This window comes from Gymnoscopelus microlampas (assembly GCF_963454915.1).
Source record: "Gymnoscopelus microlampas genome assembly, chromosome: 24".
Lineage (NCBI taxonomy): Eukaryota > Metazoa > Chordata > Actinopteri > Myctophiformes > Myctophidae > Gymnoscopelus > Gymnoscopelus microlampas.
Window position 1 is genome coordinate 30,447,721 of NC_139961.1, and position 17,874 is coordinate 30,465,594.

A 17,874-nucleotide genomic window follows, 5' to 3' on the forward strand; every position below is an offset into this window, starting at 1 on the left:
TACCATTCAGTCTTTCTAACGCTTGTCATAATTCAGTGGTTCTCAAAGTGGGGTCTAGTGACTCCCCCAAGGTTCCAGGGGGTCCCCAGACATGTCCTTGACATGACAAAGTTTGAGAACAGCTGTCATAATTGACATAAATAAACAAGACAACCTCCTTTGTTCCCACAGGTGTGTCCCAAGGACCAGATAGAGAAGCCAGGTGTGGTTGTAGCCATGGTTACGTCCGGGCGGGAGGCAGTGTCCCTCCCCGCCTCTGGTTTCGTGCTTGTCCTGTTTCTGTCCGTCAGTCTTGCCCAGCAGCCCACACCCTCACCAGCGCCCCCTAGCGCCCCGCCTATGCGCTCCACAGACTGCACAAGGAAGGAGCACCCTGTGGTCTCATACCAAGGTAGGTTCTCTACCCTTAAATGTCCAATTCCCCTTCTATCATTTGTACCATATTATTTTGTCTCCCCCAGTGGCGGATTCTCCAAAGGCCGGACACTATATTTTGACATTTCTTTTTCATTTCTGAAAATGTTTTTTTGTAATTTGTTATTTTGTAAACTTTTTGAAAATCTTTTGATTTATTTTACATAGTAGTAAACGAAAAAAAAAAGGGATATACTCTTGACCCATAAAAATGGGTCCGCGACCAAAACATGGGTCCCGAGGACTCTCGACCAAGTGTTTGGGAAACCCTGGCCTAGTATCGACCCTGGGGCATAAGTGGTTAAAACGCGGCAGACACTGTGAATTAGCGGTGAGAAGTGGCCTTTTCAATCAAAACATAGTGGAAGACCAACAACAGAGGCGAGTCTGTTTTGCCACTGCTATGGAATCTGTACACGCGGCTGGATTCATCCAACAACACACTCCTTTGCTCGTCTCTACTCGCCATGTGACCGGGAGGGCTCGCTGGTGTCCTTAAATGAGGCACGCACACCATGAGGGGGCCAGGGGGGGGGGGGGTCCGCAACTTCTGCAGATGTGTTTTTGAAAGGCGAATTCAAGCCTAAATTCGGGCATTAAGTTGCTCTTTAAAATGTAAATTTCGCCCTTCTCCTTCGACCTGTTCCTCATCCTTCTCGCCCTAGTATGGAAGAAGATGAACGTTGCACTCACGTCCATTTCATTTAATTTAGCTTCTTAGACTTTTCAAGGATTGTATTTTTTTTTTCTTCATGGTTTTTCAGGGTACGCCACACATTTTTCTCAATCTTGGGGCTTTCTCTCACTCTCTCTCTCTCTTTGTAGAGTGATGCAGTAGTACTACACAGTAAAGTCTATTTCTTAACACTCAAAGTTAAATTAACATTGAGGATTTTCCACTGACAAACTACTGTTCAAGCGTCCGCAAGTGAACCTAAAAAAACGAGAGAGAAAGAAAGGGGGAAAGAAGAGAAAGAAAGATAAGTAAAGAAGTAAAACAAGTCAATGTCAAAACGAGCAGTCTGGACAGACGGATGTCGGACGGACGTCGGACGGACGGATGGACGGGGGGATGGATGGATATGTAGATAGATAGATAGATGTAGATACAGTAGACTAGACAGACAGACAGACAGACAGACAGACAGAAGTTTTCCCTGTCTTTCCATTTGACAGTGTTTGTTGTTTTAATGCAGAGAGCCTTGACTTCTTCATCCCCTGACGTTGTCTGTAGAGGTCAAAGGTGAAGGGACTAGAAAATGACTGCCACTGCCCTCAAACCACATCCTGTCAGGAAGCTGTCAGTCATCTTTTGCCGGGCTGTCAGCACTACTGTGCGCTGTGACAGTCTAGTTGCATGTGTGTATGTTTGTGTGCGTGTGTGTGCGTGCTGTGTATACTATGTGTTCACTGCTGTGCGTGCGTGTGTGTGTGAGCATGTGTGTGCGTGACTGCGTGTATGCACGTTTGAATGTAGCCACGTTGCCCTGCAAGGTCTCTGTTCAACAAGCTTTGTATGCGTGTTCTACCAGCACTCTTGCTGTCCTTGCTGAAACGGAGTGTGCTGCTGACATTCACAATGCTGCTGTAGTGTGATGAATAATGATTCACTATTACCCTGAGCGCCATAACCTTCATCGCTGGGAACTTTCCTAGAGTGGCCCGTAACCTTTCAAAGTACAGCATAATCGCACATCTCACAGGAGATTGACGTTGCAGTTTACTGTTGACCAAAAATGGCATTATTTGGACGAATAAACCAAGGGCCAGCGATTTCCAACCTGTGACAAAAACAAATAATTTGCAAAACATGTAGTCAGATGCCTGGGCTGAGAATGCTTTTGAGATTTTCACGTGGGCCCTGATACAGAAAAGGTTGGGAACCACTGACCGCTGACGATGGTGTAAACAGCGCCTAAATTGAAGCAATAATGGCGCTTCTTAACCCATTAAGACCTGAGGCAGATTCTACAAATGCCTTCTAAATCATTTTTTGTTGTGTGGCGACAACCTATAGATCTGCTATTTTTTTTCTTTCTACTATTATGTGTCCAATATAGGGGCAACAGGTTGAAAGTGATTAACAAGCCGTTAGTACTACAGAAGCGTTGTTTTCACTCACCAGCGCTTTCATTGGTATACTATACATTAAGCACTGCTGCCAGTATAAGCAGTGTAATATAGCTTAATCCCCAAGGGGCATTGTCTGTGTCTATTAATTCTTTACAGCAATGCTTGCACATTTTCAGGATGTATTTAACTTTTAATGTGCCGCAATGTAATAGCAAAAGGCTGTGCTTCTATCGCAGAGAAGTCATAAAAATCCTGCCTGTTGGGGTTAATGAGAATGTGAGGATTAAGTGCTTTTTGAATTTTTTTTCCGCAATGCGCGAAACAACCGATTTGCTTTTGAATGCCGTGCGTCTGCCGTCTGTTATATGTCTTGTCGTCTAAAACACAATTTGACAGGGATGGAGTTGTTTTCCTGGGCAATCAACACACTCGCCTGTTTTAAGCTTTGCTGTTGATTGCGGTTGGCTGTGTTCCTCCCATAACAAGCTCTCCCACTAATCAACCAATATACCAAATCCAACAACTGAATACTAAATATGCAATCCACGTGAGCTGTGTCGATCCAAAGAGATTTTAATTCTGGAAGGATTTTAAATGCTGCCTTCCGTATTGTTCCTAGTTGATTTGCCAGGATAGATTATCAAGCAACGCCCCTGCACACCCAAACAGGGATTTGATTTGGGAACATCTTTCAACCTCTCATGAGTTTGCAGGTCAGACTTTGGGTGACAGCTGAGATTAAAGACGGGGTGCCGTGATTTTCAGTGATTCCCCCCCCCCCCTAAAACATAATCATCAGGTATTATGGTTATACTAGGAGGAAGATTTTTTTCAAAAAAGTGTACAGAAATTGTTAAAATTATGTTTTTATGTGGACACGCCTCCAGTTCATTAAGTATACCTGGCTCTCACCTTAGCACCTCCTCCACCACCTTAGCACCACCCACCTGTCCTAGTCCCTCCTCCTCCTCATGCCCACACCTGTTGTATTATGATAATGAGGGGGAGGGTATAATTTTACTGTGTCATTAAAGTGCTGTTTTTCTATTGGCACGTTTGACCCTCAAGGTTCCAGCCTCCAGGTAGAAACTCAAAATAGTCAGAGAAGACATAAAACACCATAAAAACACCACCAGGGGGCTTAATGAAGTTCAATCAACCTCATAGACACATGAAAAACAGAAAAAGTGCAAAACTATGGCACCACCTCTTTAAGAATTAAGCACTGAGAGGTCTCTCGAAAAGCCACTCGACGAAACAGCACTTCTCAAAAATGCCAGCTTCTCCACACAGGGTGAGCTGATTCCAGCTCAGGCCTTTAAAACATAACACTAAACAAACATGAGTTTCGACACTCTTGGGGTTTTAACCTGAAATGCACAGGCTCCAGGCTCAAAGGATTAAGGTCTGTGGGAGAAGCTGTCACAAGATTGTCACTTTAGGTAGCTCAGCCTGTCAATGGAGAAATGTGACACACACACACACACACACACACACACACACACACACACACACACACACACACACACACACACACACACACACACACACACACACACACACACGCGGGTGGTTAGAGTGTCCAAAAACTGTGGTCAAGTAAAATAATAATGACTCAAGTAGAAGTAGTCACCCACATACTGTAACTACTTACAGTATAATAACGTATCCAGTACAATAACTATGCATGAGTTACTGTTCTGTTTTAATATTGAGAAGAAACCAGTACCATGGCTATGGAACTGCAGAATAACAGCCTGGTGTTATTCTGCAATCAACGTTTAAAAACAAAATTAAATTTAATGTTTAAAATAAACTAACAATAAAATAAGAAATATTAAAATGTTAATGAAATTTCGAAAAATACTATACACATGTACACATTTTAAAAAGAGCATAAATCATATACCATTAATCATATATATTAATTCACGGAATCTCTGTTTGTGTGTCTGTCTGTCTGTTTGTGTGTTCCGGGCATAACTCGGGCGGCACCGCCCAACAAGTAAAGGAGTATTGCACGGGTGTGCATGTATTCCCGACTTGCATCGTTCCCTTCTCGCGTGGAACCCGAGTTGGCCAGTGCCTACTAAGACATTTTTTAAAAGATAATTTCCGGGGGGAAAAGATTGTTTCCGGGGGAAATACGTGTGACGGAAGTCCCGCCCCTATAGACACTCTCTGCTTCAGGTCGTGACCAGGCTTTTCTCTTCGCAAATGAGTAAGGCTGGGAACGAGGCTACATTAGCTCACAGTACAGATGTGAAGTCTCATTGGTGAAGCCGAGTCACATGGGTGGGTGGGGCTGCCCGCTAATGGAGAACCAAGAGTTACATTTATGTAACAGTGGGTTACTACCCACCTCTATAGTATGTGTGTGTATTGTTAGGATTTCTGCATAGAAAGACTTTTGTTTGACCTATTGTTTTGGTCTCTTTCCTCTCCTCTTTTCTTCTTCCTCTCCTCTATTCTTGTTCCTCTCATCTTTCGCCTTTCTCTTCTCTTCCTCCCAATCTATTTTGTCTGTTTTCCCACCCCACTCCCGCCTGCCTTCTCCTTTGCCATCTCTCTCCTCCTCTCCCCCTTCACTTCTACCCATCCACCCATCCATCCATCCATCCATCCATCCACCTCTTCCCTCTTCTCCTCTCTCCCCCCACCTACCTGTCCTTCCTTCCTCCTCCTACCCATGTGTCTTCCCTCACTCTCCACACTCTCTTTCCCTTCCCTTTCTCTCCCCAGCATTAAGGCTGTGGATGTCCCAGTTCTCCCATCCAGGTGTGAAGGACTTCTCCCAGTTGGCACTGGACCTCACCAGAAACCAACTTGTTGTAGGAGCCAGGTGACGACCCACCCCAACACGCACACACTCCCGCAAGAACACACGCACGCACGCACACACGCACACGCACACGCACACACACGCACACGTAATAATAACCATGGCATAACACATCAGAGTGGTAATAGATGTATTTTGTCCCAGTAGTTTCACTCGAGACCTAACATCATAAAAACAAAAATTGGAAGTTGAATTTCAGCAGAACGAAAGCATAAAATTAAATAAAAAGCAGCAAAAACGCAATGTTAAAAGCATGGTGGAAGAGTGTCAGACGTTAAAAGCAAGTGAGTGTGTGGTGTGAAAGGGATAATCACTTCCGAATGGAGCTAAAGCTATGTCACTGAAATTCCAAGGTTCAAGGTTTCTCTATTGTTACATGTTGTGTGTGGATACATACAATAAAGGATTATCCGCACTCTCTTCAGTTATATTCTTGATTTATTTTTTAAGATGAGCAGCCGCAGCAGACAGTCTATCTAGAGAAACCGACGCGTTTCGGCACGTCGGCCTTCCTCAGCGCTTCAAACTAGAATACATCAAACAGGAAGTGACATATAGCTATGCGATAGTGTACAGCTGATTTTCATAATGAGAATCAGCTGTACACTGCTGCGGCTGTTCATCTTAAAAAATAAATCAAGAATATAACTGAAGAGAGTGCGGATAATCCTTTATTGTATGTATCCTCAAGAATCTGCACCCAGTTAAACTCAAGAGACTACTTCTCAAGACTGCCCTTGAGTAGAGCACGCCTTCTCCTGACGGTATTATCCGGTAGGAGAGCTGCCTTCAATGTTGTGTGTGGATACATACAAGTCTAGCTCTTAAGGTCCTTGAAGGTGCTGTGTGCAAGGTTTATACTCCTAAGTTATAAACATCTATCTGTGCCAGTGCCCTTGGCATTGTGTAACACTTCAGGCTAGGCCTGGGCAACTGAAAATATATGGAAACCAACATTTAGAACCAATAACCGACTTGATCTTGCTCATGTAGGTTAATTGAATAATCAAGAACCATGGAAAAATATATTTAGTATATATTTATTTCTTATACATATTATATTATACATATTTCAAGCCATACACTGGCTTCCACTTAACTGTGCACAGGTAGAGAAATGGCCGTGGGGGGGGGGGGGGGAGGTTAGAGCATTCGTTTCGTTTTTCCCTGGTCTGATCTTACATAAGCCTGATTGTCCCAATTGTGTAATCATGAATACATTGGTTAATGGTAATGTGTGAAGGTGTAATGACATTTAAAGCAACCCGCTGTGGAATCAGATTAAGCTCACCATGGCTAAACACGAGAACCCTCCATCATTTAGGAGGAAAGTGGAAATACTCCAGGTGTTCAGTTTGAAAGTGCAATTGTGTGCCAAAATAGCTGGTCATCATGCTGGCCCATATTTCCTTTATTGTATGCTTAAAGTCATACTGTGTAAGATTCAGTTTAGTACTCTTTTTGGTGACGCCTCTGTAGAGTGTTTTGGGCAGACACTCGCAAATAAAAAATAGTGTTTAAACGGTAGGGTGGGACGGGTTATTGTGAAAAATATATTTTTGATTATATCAAAAATAACTTTTTTTAGCTGAAAAAGTTACACAGTTTGACTTTGAAAATAAACTTTTGTTTGTTCCTCCCTCTCTCATTTCTTCACCTGCAGAAACTATCTTTTCAGACTGAGTCTGAACAACGTCTCTCTCATACAGGTAAGAAAACATCAGCTATACAGCCTTGCATTCGTGTGTTTTAGCTGCCAATGACATGTAGTGAATTCCTGAGTGCTGTATAATTTATCTCAGAAACTGTAAAAATGTACCTGTTAAATTAAATCATCCCATCAGGATGTTATTTGTGTGTCTGTTGTTCTGTCACCTCTGTAAAACACAGGGCCATCTCTGTAGAGATGGCACTCTAATTAACTATTGCCTGGAGAGATCAGTACGGTGGGAGGTCTTCCAGAAGTTGTGGGGGGTTGCACAACTCAGGAGCACTGTGAAAATGGGGCTAATTGTGGGGATGCAGCCAAAAGAGTACAAGGGAAGAGAAAGGGGGAGAGAAAGAGAGACGATGAACAGGGGTTGAGGAGAGAAAGTGACTGTTGCAAGTGCGCATGGTTGTATGAGATCGATCTTTATCGACGTCCTCCTGAAGGTAATGTCAATGGCCAGGTTACAGGATAAATGCCAAACTACAGTAGAAGAAAGAAGGATTCAGCAGCTAAATATAAGGACAAAAATGTAATTTCAAATAATGACCAGCTCACTGTGCATTATCCATGCATAAAGTATTACGAAAATAAAAGAATTTGACACAAAATATGTATTTGTATGTATTATTTATTATAATAGCTTTATGGCTAATAAAACATATTTCTTTAAATCAGCAATTTTGTGTCAAATTATTGCAAGCTTCAAGATTATGCACTGAGAGCGAGGGTTTGAAGGAGAGTGAAGGAGGTGGGTGTAGTCTGTGTGAGTTGGTCTTTAAAAGAGCCATAGGGGGAAAGCGCCATAAAAGGCTAGTGGGGCAGCAGTGTGAACAAACCAACCAGTTTACTGGGCTGGCCTGCTGTTTGCGTGTGCTAACATCACACAGGAATGAGATCTCTCTCCTCTCCTCTCCTCTCCTCTCCTCTCCTCTCCTCATCCCGACTTTTCCTCTCCAGTCCTGCATCTCTGTCTGAATAAGTTTAGGTAAAATTCAATGCAATAGAATGAAGCATACCATAATCTTTGCCTGAATTATTCAGGTGAATAATGATTGGAGTGTTAGTATTTCACAGGCATAATGTAAAATAGTACAGTATATAAATGTAAAAATATTGTTTTCTTTTTTTCTTTCCTCAACAGTCATTTTTGCAAGGGTTACTGTAACTTTTCCAAATGTTGGCTTTCTCATTTTCAGAGCAACCATGCAGACGTTAAACCACTTACTGATAATTTAGTCGATGTGCATTCCACACCTTGGCATCTCTCTGCCTTGGCAGCATTATTATTCTCCTACAGTAAGTAGGTAAAAGTATCAATACCACAATATAGATATACTCTGTTATAAGTAAAAGGCCTGTATTAAAATGTACTTGAGGAAAAATACAAATGTATTGGCATCAAAATATACTTAGTGCACCAAAGTACTGTATTTACTGGTACATTTTTCAAAAGTATAAAATAGGCCTTAATTGATTAATGTAAAGGTTGTAATAATATGTACTTCTAGAAAGTAACTAAAAGATGTAGTGGAGCAGTAGTATATTGAAACATGGAAATACTCAAGTAGAGTAAAAATACCTAAAAATATCAACTATCAATCTTTTGCTGAGGACCCCCTGGAACCCCCTCACGTACCCCTGGGGGTCCCTGGACCTCAGGTTGAGAACCAGTGGATTATATGACAGCATTAAGCAAGCACCATTGAGTCCCTCAGAGAAGTGAACTTGGTGCAAGTACAAGTAGAGTAGGGCACTTATGGCCTATGCATACTTTTGTATCTGTGGACTTGGGATACCAAATGTAGAACTTGCACAGGACTCAAATGGCAGTGTATAGAGTTTTTGGAAAGTTTGCTTGCTTGTACTAAGGATTAGTCACACTTTGAAATGTTCAAAGATATAAAAAGTGCAATTATTCAAATGCTGTCAATAGGAGAGCTATTTCCTCCACGGAAATGTCATTTGCTTTTAGCAATGTGTCTGCAAAAAGAAAAGAAAGTCCTGTATGAAAAGATAGGAAGACAGCAAATAAAAGAAAACAATTTGAGAGAGCTGATTATTTTCCTCTCTGCAAAATCGTCCGTGAACGTCTTGCTCGAAAAGGTGGCTCATGGAATTGTTAGCAGAAGTCTTTCGGAAGCAGTGTTGAAGTGCACCAACCTGACAACAATGAACCCTGCCATTGAGCAGCACACAAGACTCATGTCATTGTTTGACTTAAGCCACGTGTGTGTGTGTGTGTGTGTGTGTGTGTGTGTGTGTGTGTGTGTGTGTGTGTGTGTGTGTGTGTGTGTGTGTGTGTGTGTGTGTGTGTGTGTGTGTGTGTGTGTGGTGGGGGGGGGGGTGTTAGCACTGACAAGTGTATTTCTGAGCTGCGAACTTTGGTGACATGGCATCATTAAGAGTGACCCAAGGGGGAGGAGTGTGTGTGTGTGTGTGTGTGTGTGTGTGTGTGTGTGTGTGTGTGTGTGTGTGTGTGTGTGTGTGTGTGTGTGTGTGTGTGTGTGTGTGTGTGTGTGTGTGTGTGTGTGTGTGTGTGTGTGTGTGTGTGTGTGTGTGTGTGTGTGTGTGTGTGTGTGTGTGTGGAGGGGGAGGAGGCAGAAAAACAGAGAGTGAGAAAGAAAATATAATTACAGTAGTGCTGTGGATGCGGATGTGCTTGTGTAGCAGAATAGCCCTGCCTGTAGCCCAGAAGCCTAATATCCACCTTGGCCAGGGGTCATGCGGGAGACCAGGGTTCGAATCCAGGTGGTTAGATTTGCATACAGTACACATAATTGTGTCTATCCGTAGAGTGGAGAATCAACTTGGGTCTCACGTAAATTCAAAACAGGACATTGCCTGTCAACCCCCCAAGCAATAAATAAAGCAAAACTACAGAACAGTCATTCCAATCTCCCTTTTTACAAGACATTTAATTTGCTCGTCTCTACATCAGGGAACATATTCGTCAATTCAGTCTCACAGCACTCATCCACATTGATGGTACATTTTCTCAAGTACAATTTTGAGATCCTTTAACTTTCCTCGATTATTATTATTTTTCAATTCTTTATACTTCTACTCCACTACATCTCAGTGGCAAATATTGTACTTATTACTCCACTACAATTATTTGAAAACTTAAGTTACAAGTTACTTTGCAGATTAAGATTATTATTACAAAACATTCATTAACCAATTACTTCAGCTATTCATTTTTTTTTTAAATCTAGAAATAGCTGATCTACTTGGAGATCTGCTATTTTCTAATGATTTTTCTGCATAATTCTGCATAATAGTACTTTTACTATTGGTACTTTAAATATATTTTGATGCCAATTCTTTTGTACTTTTACTCAAGGTACATTTTTAATACAGGACATTTACTAAATAACCAAGTATTTCTACATTGTGGTATTGCTACTTTTACTTGAAGTGGTACCATGTAACTTTTTGTAATTAATAAAATGTAATTATGTCCAATCTATATGGTAGAGTATGTTAATACAATATAATTTATACAATTCGGGTGGTTGTATATTGTCTCCCTGCTCTTCTATTGAGACATTTAGATCGTGTCAAAGGTCATGTCTCACACAGGATCTGACACGAATTTTGACCTGATGGTCTAGATTCAATTTATCCCCTGAGCAAGCAGGCAGGCTCTATTAGCTCAATGGTAAAAATGTCAGCACTTGCGCAGGAAACAGGGTTCAAATCCGGGGTAGAAGAGGAAAGTTAAAGTTTTAAGTAAATACTTTTAAGTAAAAGGTATTGGAGTACTTCTTCCATCACTGGCCATCCATCAGTGTTTTTGTGAATAGACATCCTTGGCAGGGGAGGAGCTCTATCGCCACGGTTTCTCCATTGAGCACTTTTGAAAGCAATTTGTCTCCAATCACAGGGGGGGCTGACCTTAAAGACACGTCCGCGGGCCGACCCCTGTTTAATCAACTGCTCACAACGGTGCACGGTGCCATTGTGACACAGTAGAAATTGGGTTTTCATTTTCCGCCATTCATTTTTTGTCCCGCAAACTAGGCTTTACAAACAAGGCTTTATTCCTTTTGGCCACGGTTGCCGGGGAAACCTTGGAATAGCGTAATTGGAACTTTCCAACTTCAGGGTTTTTGAAACCCTCAAGTTTTAGGATTAGTTTTTTTATAAACGACAAAGCAGTATGCATTGTAGCGGGCTGAATCTGCACATTCACATAACAAGCATAAAATTATAACAAGACTCAGAGATGCAACTAAACAACTGTAAAAAAAACACAAAAAGAAAATCTCTGGGGTGAGTTTACAGATGTCTTGTTGTGTCCTTGCAGGACAATAGGGCATTGTGGAGTGAAATAACATTTTAGATAGGTTCACTTCATGTTGAGGTGTGCATGCTTTACGTAGAGCAGTGGTTCTCAAACTTATACATTTCAAGGACCCGCATAACTCTGAGAGTGTACAAATGGATCCATCTGGTTCAATTTGTACACTTGAGAGTTACAGACCTGTAAGGGACCATTTGGAACCCCCTCAAGGAACCCTGAGCGTCCCTGGACCCCACTTGAGAACCACTCATTTGTAGAGTAAAGCTTGGGTTGTACAGTACTTAGTTGTGGGCGGGTGTTGTGCACCGAAAATCTACAATCTCCGAACATGTCGTGCTGCAAGGTGTTGTGAGCTTGTACATCTGCTATTTTTGTAGTGCAACACTGCATGCAACAAAAGCCCTTAACACATTCCATGCCAGAGGTTAATCTCATAATGTACTGTACTCACCAGTGCCAACGTTTTATTGTTATTTTTTTGTTTTTTTCACGTCACCATAGACCTTGTTAAAATCCTTAAGATTGAGCTCTGCACTGTTTGTAAACATCGCGGAGATCTGCCTGGTTCGACCAGTGAAAACCACGTGTCAAACGGTGCCTCCATGTTGTAGTTAGAACGGTTTATGTTAATCAGCGAGGAGAAAAACTACAAAGAGAAAATGGCGTTTCAGTTTCGTCATTAAAACGGAGGCCGACGGGATCGTCAAAACCGTATCCCGAATAATTCCGTTTCCGGTGGTGTTACAATGAAATGTGCCGTATCGAAAAAAAGAAAAAAGCACCAGTTGGCGTAGATCTACGCGACTGGCACGTGACGGCTTTAAATAGGTTTGCTTAGATCTACACGACTGTCACTCAATGTGTTAAGCGCACTGACAAACATTTCATCAGGCGGGAATGAACATGACCAATGCCAGGATGAAGTCTTGGCACCTTTCATGGCGTTACCAAATACCAGATCCATTATCCTATTAAAACCGGGAAAGCATCCGTGTCATTTTAGATTTTTGCGTTGGCTATTCAAAAATAGCAGATATACAAGCTCACAGCGCGTCACTTCGTGCCGCACTGCGAGCTTGTACATCTGCTATTTTTGAACATTTTAGAAAAATCTTGAAAGTTTTAGAACTACTGATTTAGAAGGCCTTTGTGGAATCGGCCTCAGGTCTTAATGGGTTGAATCAGGTGAGCTGATGTGTACATCTAACCCCAACTGGGTTCAGCTGCAGATTAAAGAAATGACTGGAAGAAATACCCACACTCTGAAAAATTAATAAATGGACCGTCTTCAAGCTTCAATGCCTTTTGTAATTAGCACCGAGCACAGAGTATCACTTCCATTATCGCTTACTGGACTGGACTGGAGACTTTTCCTCTTGATTCACAGATTCAGGTTCAGATTCAGGACAGTGGCTATGCCAGCATTAAGGACCAAAGCCATTAGTTCTGCTAAGATAAAGGTAGTTGTTATTCATATACTTTTAGATGTTGACTTTGCCTAGGTTTGCATCACATTAAGCTCACTGAGTGCAAAGAAATAGCTCTTCTGAAGTAAAGATGAGCCGTCCGGATCTACATTGTCACGGTTTTATGGTTCTGTAACGCTTATCCTGCATTTTGGATTGTTCTGCTCTCCCAGAGTGGTGATCCCCCCTTCACCCTTCTATGTTGAAGTGCTCTTCCGACGAATTCGCTGATCCAGATTTCCCACTTGATTTTTTTTTCCCGTTTATGATCTCAGTCGGCGAGATCGTTATTGTGTCGCCACTCGGCCGTATTTCACCGTGGGGTGGGACTGCACGGGCGTTTATGAGTCCCACAGTGCATGTTAAACCTCTGCTGCAGCTGTGATACAACGTGCACACAGGAAGGACAGCATAGAAAGGAACACTGAGCTGTGCTGCTAACAAACTTAAAAAACACTCTCCATAAATCCCCTGCAGCTACGCCCACAGGGCTGGTACTATGAATAATGACATTGCTGTATTTTCTTGCAATCTGATATAATATACTGCATATGTCACTGGCGTGACATCTTTATCTGTGATGCCTTACAGTACCGAGGCCCCATGCAGTTTTTGCAAGAGTGGCAGGTGACCACCACTTGAACCCTAGCGCCCATATTCTGGGCATGTCATAATAGGCGAATATTCAGCTCTACAAGCTATTTTCGGCAAAGAGGTTTGCTGTAATGGGAAAAAAGGAGGGGGTCAAGGACCTGCGGGTGTGTACTGTAGGGTTTATGTTTTACCATACTATACTATACTATACTATACTATACTATACTATACTATTAGTGTTAGATCGGAGTGTGTGGAATGAATCAAAAGGTAGATAACTTGCTAATGGAGCTAAGGGTATACAGAATCCCCATAATGAGTATGTGATGCTGTGTGACAACTAAACAGATGACATTGTCTTGTGAAAACACTGTTCATCCGTATACTGTAGCTGTGTTTGTGTAGTTTTTTCAAACTCTCAGGCATTTATTGTTAAATCCCCCTGTGCTTACAGGGAATAAGCCGGCTATGAGGACAAAGTCTCCACGTTTCCTTTGTTGTTCGCTGCCTCTGTATTCACACTGGGATTTTGGATTATGATTGCTTGTGCTTTATGTGGTTACGTGTTCTAAAGTAGTATATCATATCCTTCAGATATCTACGGAGTGATATTTCTGTGTTTTGTAATGACACCTTGTTCAGATATCAAGCAATTTCCTGCTGTGGCAATAAAGCATTGAACATTGACTGTGATGTCGCTCTCATTCCCAGGCAACAGAATGGAGCCCTAGCGACTTCACCAAGAGCTTGTGTCAGGCCAAAGGGAAAACTGAGGTACGTTATTGGTGCAGGCATGTGTGTAACATGTGTGTAATGATTGAGTTGGTAAGACCCTCCCTCCCTTACTTTCCTTTTCATTTTAAGCCCTTTGCACAAAAATGCAAAAAAAAAGCTCCCCCACACACACACACACACACACACACACACACACACACACACACACACACACACACACACACACACACACACACACACACACACACACACACACACACACACACACACACACACACACACACACACACACACACACACACACACACACACACACACACACACACACACACACACACACTTAAGATTCACTACTGTATGTGCCTGAGTCCAAGTCCCGGTAAGGGAGATTGGGGTATCTTATGTCATGGGTAGTGAGTAATGGCATATGTGTGCTGACTTCCTTCTTCACGCCCACAGGAAGACTGTCAGAACTACATACGCGTCCTGTTGATCAACGGCAAGAAGCTGTTCACCTGCGGGACTAATGCCTTCACCCCGGTCTGCACCACGAGACAGGTTTGTTGCAGTAAACTGTCTTTTGGGGTTGGGCAATATATGGCTAGGCTAATTTAGTAGTTTTCCACTTCAGGTTAAAAACTACAGCAGGTTAAAACACGGGGTGGGGGAAGAGGTTTCATAGCTTTGCTCAAGTACTTTTTTGTGTGGGAGGCTACACCTTTTCCCCGTTATGTGACTTTCACTCTTGCCACCAAGGCAGCTCTCAATTCCATTGGTCAGAAGTGAAGTAACACTCTCATCACCCTTTTATTCTCTTTTCTCATCCTGAAGTGAATTCAATACATGAACACATGATGAATGACTTCGGAAATCAAGTGTTTGTCAAATCACCGGGACGTGGGCGTAGAATACAAAAGACGCCCCCAAACTCCCCACCCTTCCTCCGCACAGTTGAATGGACAGGTTTGAATAGACAGATGAATTGGAGGTGTGGTCAGTCTCTAAAAAAAGTAGTAGATGGGGGCCCCTATTCAGGACCATACTGGCTAAACCCACTATTTGAGGATTTAGGAGTGTGCAAGGGGTGTTCCCGTGCAAAGGTTGCTATTTTGGGACACCTGCCTTACCCTTAAAACACTGACACTACCCGTTACATTATGCATAGGTGTGGTTTGGACGTTGCAATAATAAAACCAATCACCGTGCCAGATGCCATTGCCTTTAAGAGAAGACTTCGCAAGCCATTATCCCCAATGCAATCTTACGCTCTCCTCTCTCCCTCTATGCAGTGTTGCCATGTCTACTTATTATAAGCCACATTGGGCTTGTTTTCTGTAAAGTTACTTGTAAATAATGGTAGTTGCGGTTGTGAGCTTGTAGATTGGCTGTTTTCAAATAGCCAACATATATAAATATGCACATTTTTTAATGGGCGACATATATAGGTTTGAAGTGCCTATGTGGCCTATTATAGTCACTTCTTTTGGGCTTGTTTTCATAGACCTGGTTGCTTATTCCTCTTGCAAATTCTGGCAACACTGTTCCTCTCGCTGCAGCCGCACTGAGGGGATTTAACATAGGACACATATGCCCGTTGTTTAATTTATAGGCTCTAGCCTTTGATTGCCTTTCAATAAAACCACATTTGATAGACATACGTATCACCTATATGTTACTGATTAGGGAGATTTTTTTTTGGTAATCAGTATTTCCATTTATTTAGTGTGTAATTGGGTAAGTGTGTAATTTGGAGAGCATTGCATTGCGCGACACACAAAGTGTCATCTTTGAATAGACTATCATCTTATATAAACACAATTGACCCAAGGAATTGACTCTCTCCCTTCTGCTGATTGTAGGAACATTAGAATCACAGAGATTTGTTGAGAAATAGGAGAGAGGGAGACCTCGAATGTTGTGCCGTTGTGTGCGCCCTGGCCGACTCCAGACATCCATTGCAGGTGCGCACTCTACCAAACCAATTTGGCTTAGAGAGTGGTTTTAGATTCAGCTATGCGCTGTCCCAAACGTGTGTGGTCAAAATAGCAATTTTGGGGATAATGCAAAACACGCCCACGGCCACACCTCCAGGCGTAAATAGTGGAGTCGGCATAATAAATAGCGCGTATAGCGGCCGCAAAATAGCGTTTAGGGACAGTGCCAGCTGCCTTACCCGTAATTCACGGGTAGTGGGCAGTAATTCACGGCCAGTGGACAGCGGGTGCGGCTATAGTAGTGCCAATTATAGGGCCCGTAGTGTTTCAATAGAGGCCTGACAAACTAGCTAGAAAAACAACAATGGTGCAAAAGTAAGAGTTAAGCTTCCTTTGGAAGCTGTGAGGCTCTGTGAAGATCTTATTTCATGGATTGTTTTATTCCCATTTTTCATAGAAGGAAAAAAAAACATTCATCCTCCCTTCATACCTCTAAAGAGTACATGCAATTTTCTTTAACACTTAAGGATAGTTTAATTTGTTTTAGGAAAGCAAAAACAGTAGCATTATCTTTCTGCAGGGCCTTCTTAATAGAGGAGGGAATAATGCCCCGGCCATGAGTGGGCAGGTGGAAAATGTAGAGAACACCTCATTAATGTAATGCCTCTTCTCACTCTCTCTCTCTCTCTCTCTCTCTCTCTCTCTCTCGCTCTCGCTCTCGCTCTCGCTCTCGCTCTCTCTCTCTCTCTCTCTCTCTCTCGCTCTCTCTGCCTCGTGCTCTCTTTTTCTCGAGAGCCCGGTCTGGCGATAAGACGTAAATGGGGGGAAACGATTGCCTGTGTGAAACTCACAGACTGAACATTGGGTAGTCTCTAAGTGCCTCGGTCTCTCAAGGTTTCCTCTCAACTAAAGGAAGTATCGTTTTGTATGAAGGAACACAAATAGGACCATTATCTGATCGAAGATGCCATCCAAAACCTGCTCATTTGAGGCCTTTTATTTCTTGCTTTCTTTCTTTTCCTTAGTTATTATTTGTCATTATTATCTCCATCCCTCCCTTATTCAACTGCTATTGATCTGCATTCTCTCCCCTTCCCTCTCTCTCTCTCTCTCTCTCTCATAGATTGGTAACATTAGCCGGGTATTAGACACGGAGAACGGCCTGGCCCGGTGCCCGTTCGATCCGCGCCATAATTCTACCGCCATGATGACAGAGAAAGGCGAGCTGTACGCATCCACGGTCACCGACTTTTCCAGTCGCGACCCCATCATCTACCGAAGCCTGGGGAACATGCCACCACTGCGCACGGTCCAATATAACTCCAAATGGCTCTACGGTAAATGACTTTCAATGCCCCGCTAGCGGCCCCTGCTGCTCCTTGCACCTAGCCAGACCAAAGTGGTTTGAACCGGCTGTCCTTAGCGCCCCAAAAGCGAAGTTACAAAGCTACTCAACTTTATTTAAAGTGCCTTGCTAGGCAAACACGCTCCAGGCCATGGAGGGCAGTCAAATGGTTAGAGTTCATCCTCCGGGGGCATGAATGCACAAGTTTCATGGCAATCCACCCTTTGAATATATTTTGTGCAAGTGGACATTGTGATGTAAGGGTGGCACTAGAGGAAAGGTCATAGGGTCACCAAAATCAGTCGGGTTTATATTCTGGGGAGCATGAATGTGCACAACAAATTCCATGGCAATTCAGCAAGTAGTTTTTACATCATTGTTGGCATTGGTATTGGGTGTCCAGGTGGTGCTGGGGTAAAGAACTCGCTGAGCACCTGCAGAGACAGGGGTTCCA

At 42.8% G+C, this 17,874-nt stretch overlaps 1 protein-coding gene across 3 annotated transcripts in view; it reads left to right on the forward strand.

Annotated features, from left to right (window-relative positions):
- Positions 1-17,874, forward strand: part of LOC311040383 (semaphorin-5B-like) — a 95,696-nt gene that overhangs the window by 32,296 nt on the left and 45,526 nt on the right. For all 3 annotated transcript variants that reach the window (XR_014600266.1, XM_084050633.1, XM_084050634.1), the window contains exons 2-7: positions 172-391; positions 5,230-5,329; positions 6,993-7,038; positions 14,118-14,180; positions 14,601-14,699; positions 17,199-17,412. Coding sequence is in view for 2 of the 3 variants with exons in the window: in XM_084050633.1 (XP_083906759.1) it covers positions 217-391; positions 5,230-5,329; positions 6,993-7,038; positions 14,118-14,180; positions 14,601-14,699; positions 17,199-17,412 (697 nt within the window). In the remaining variant the exon portion in view is untranslated. The remainder of the gene's footprint in view (positions 1-171; positions 392-5,229; positions 5,330-6,992; positions 7,039-14,117; positions 14,181-14,600; positions 14,700-17,198; positions 17,413-17,874) is intronic.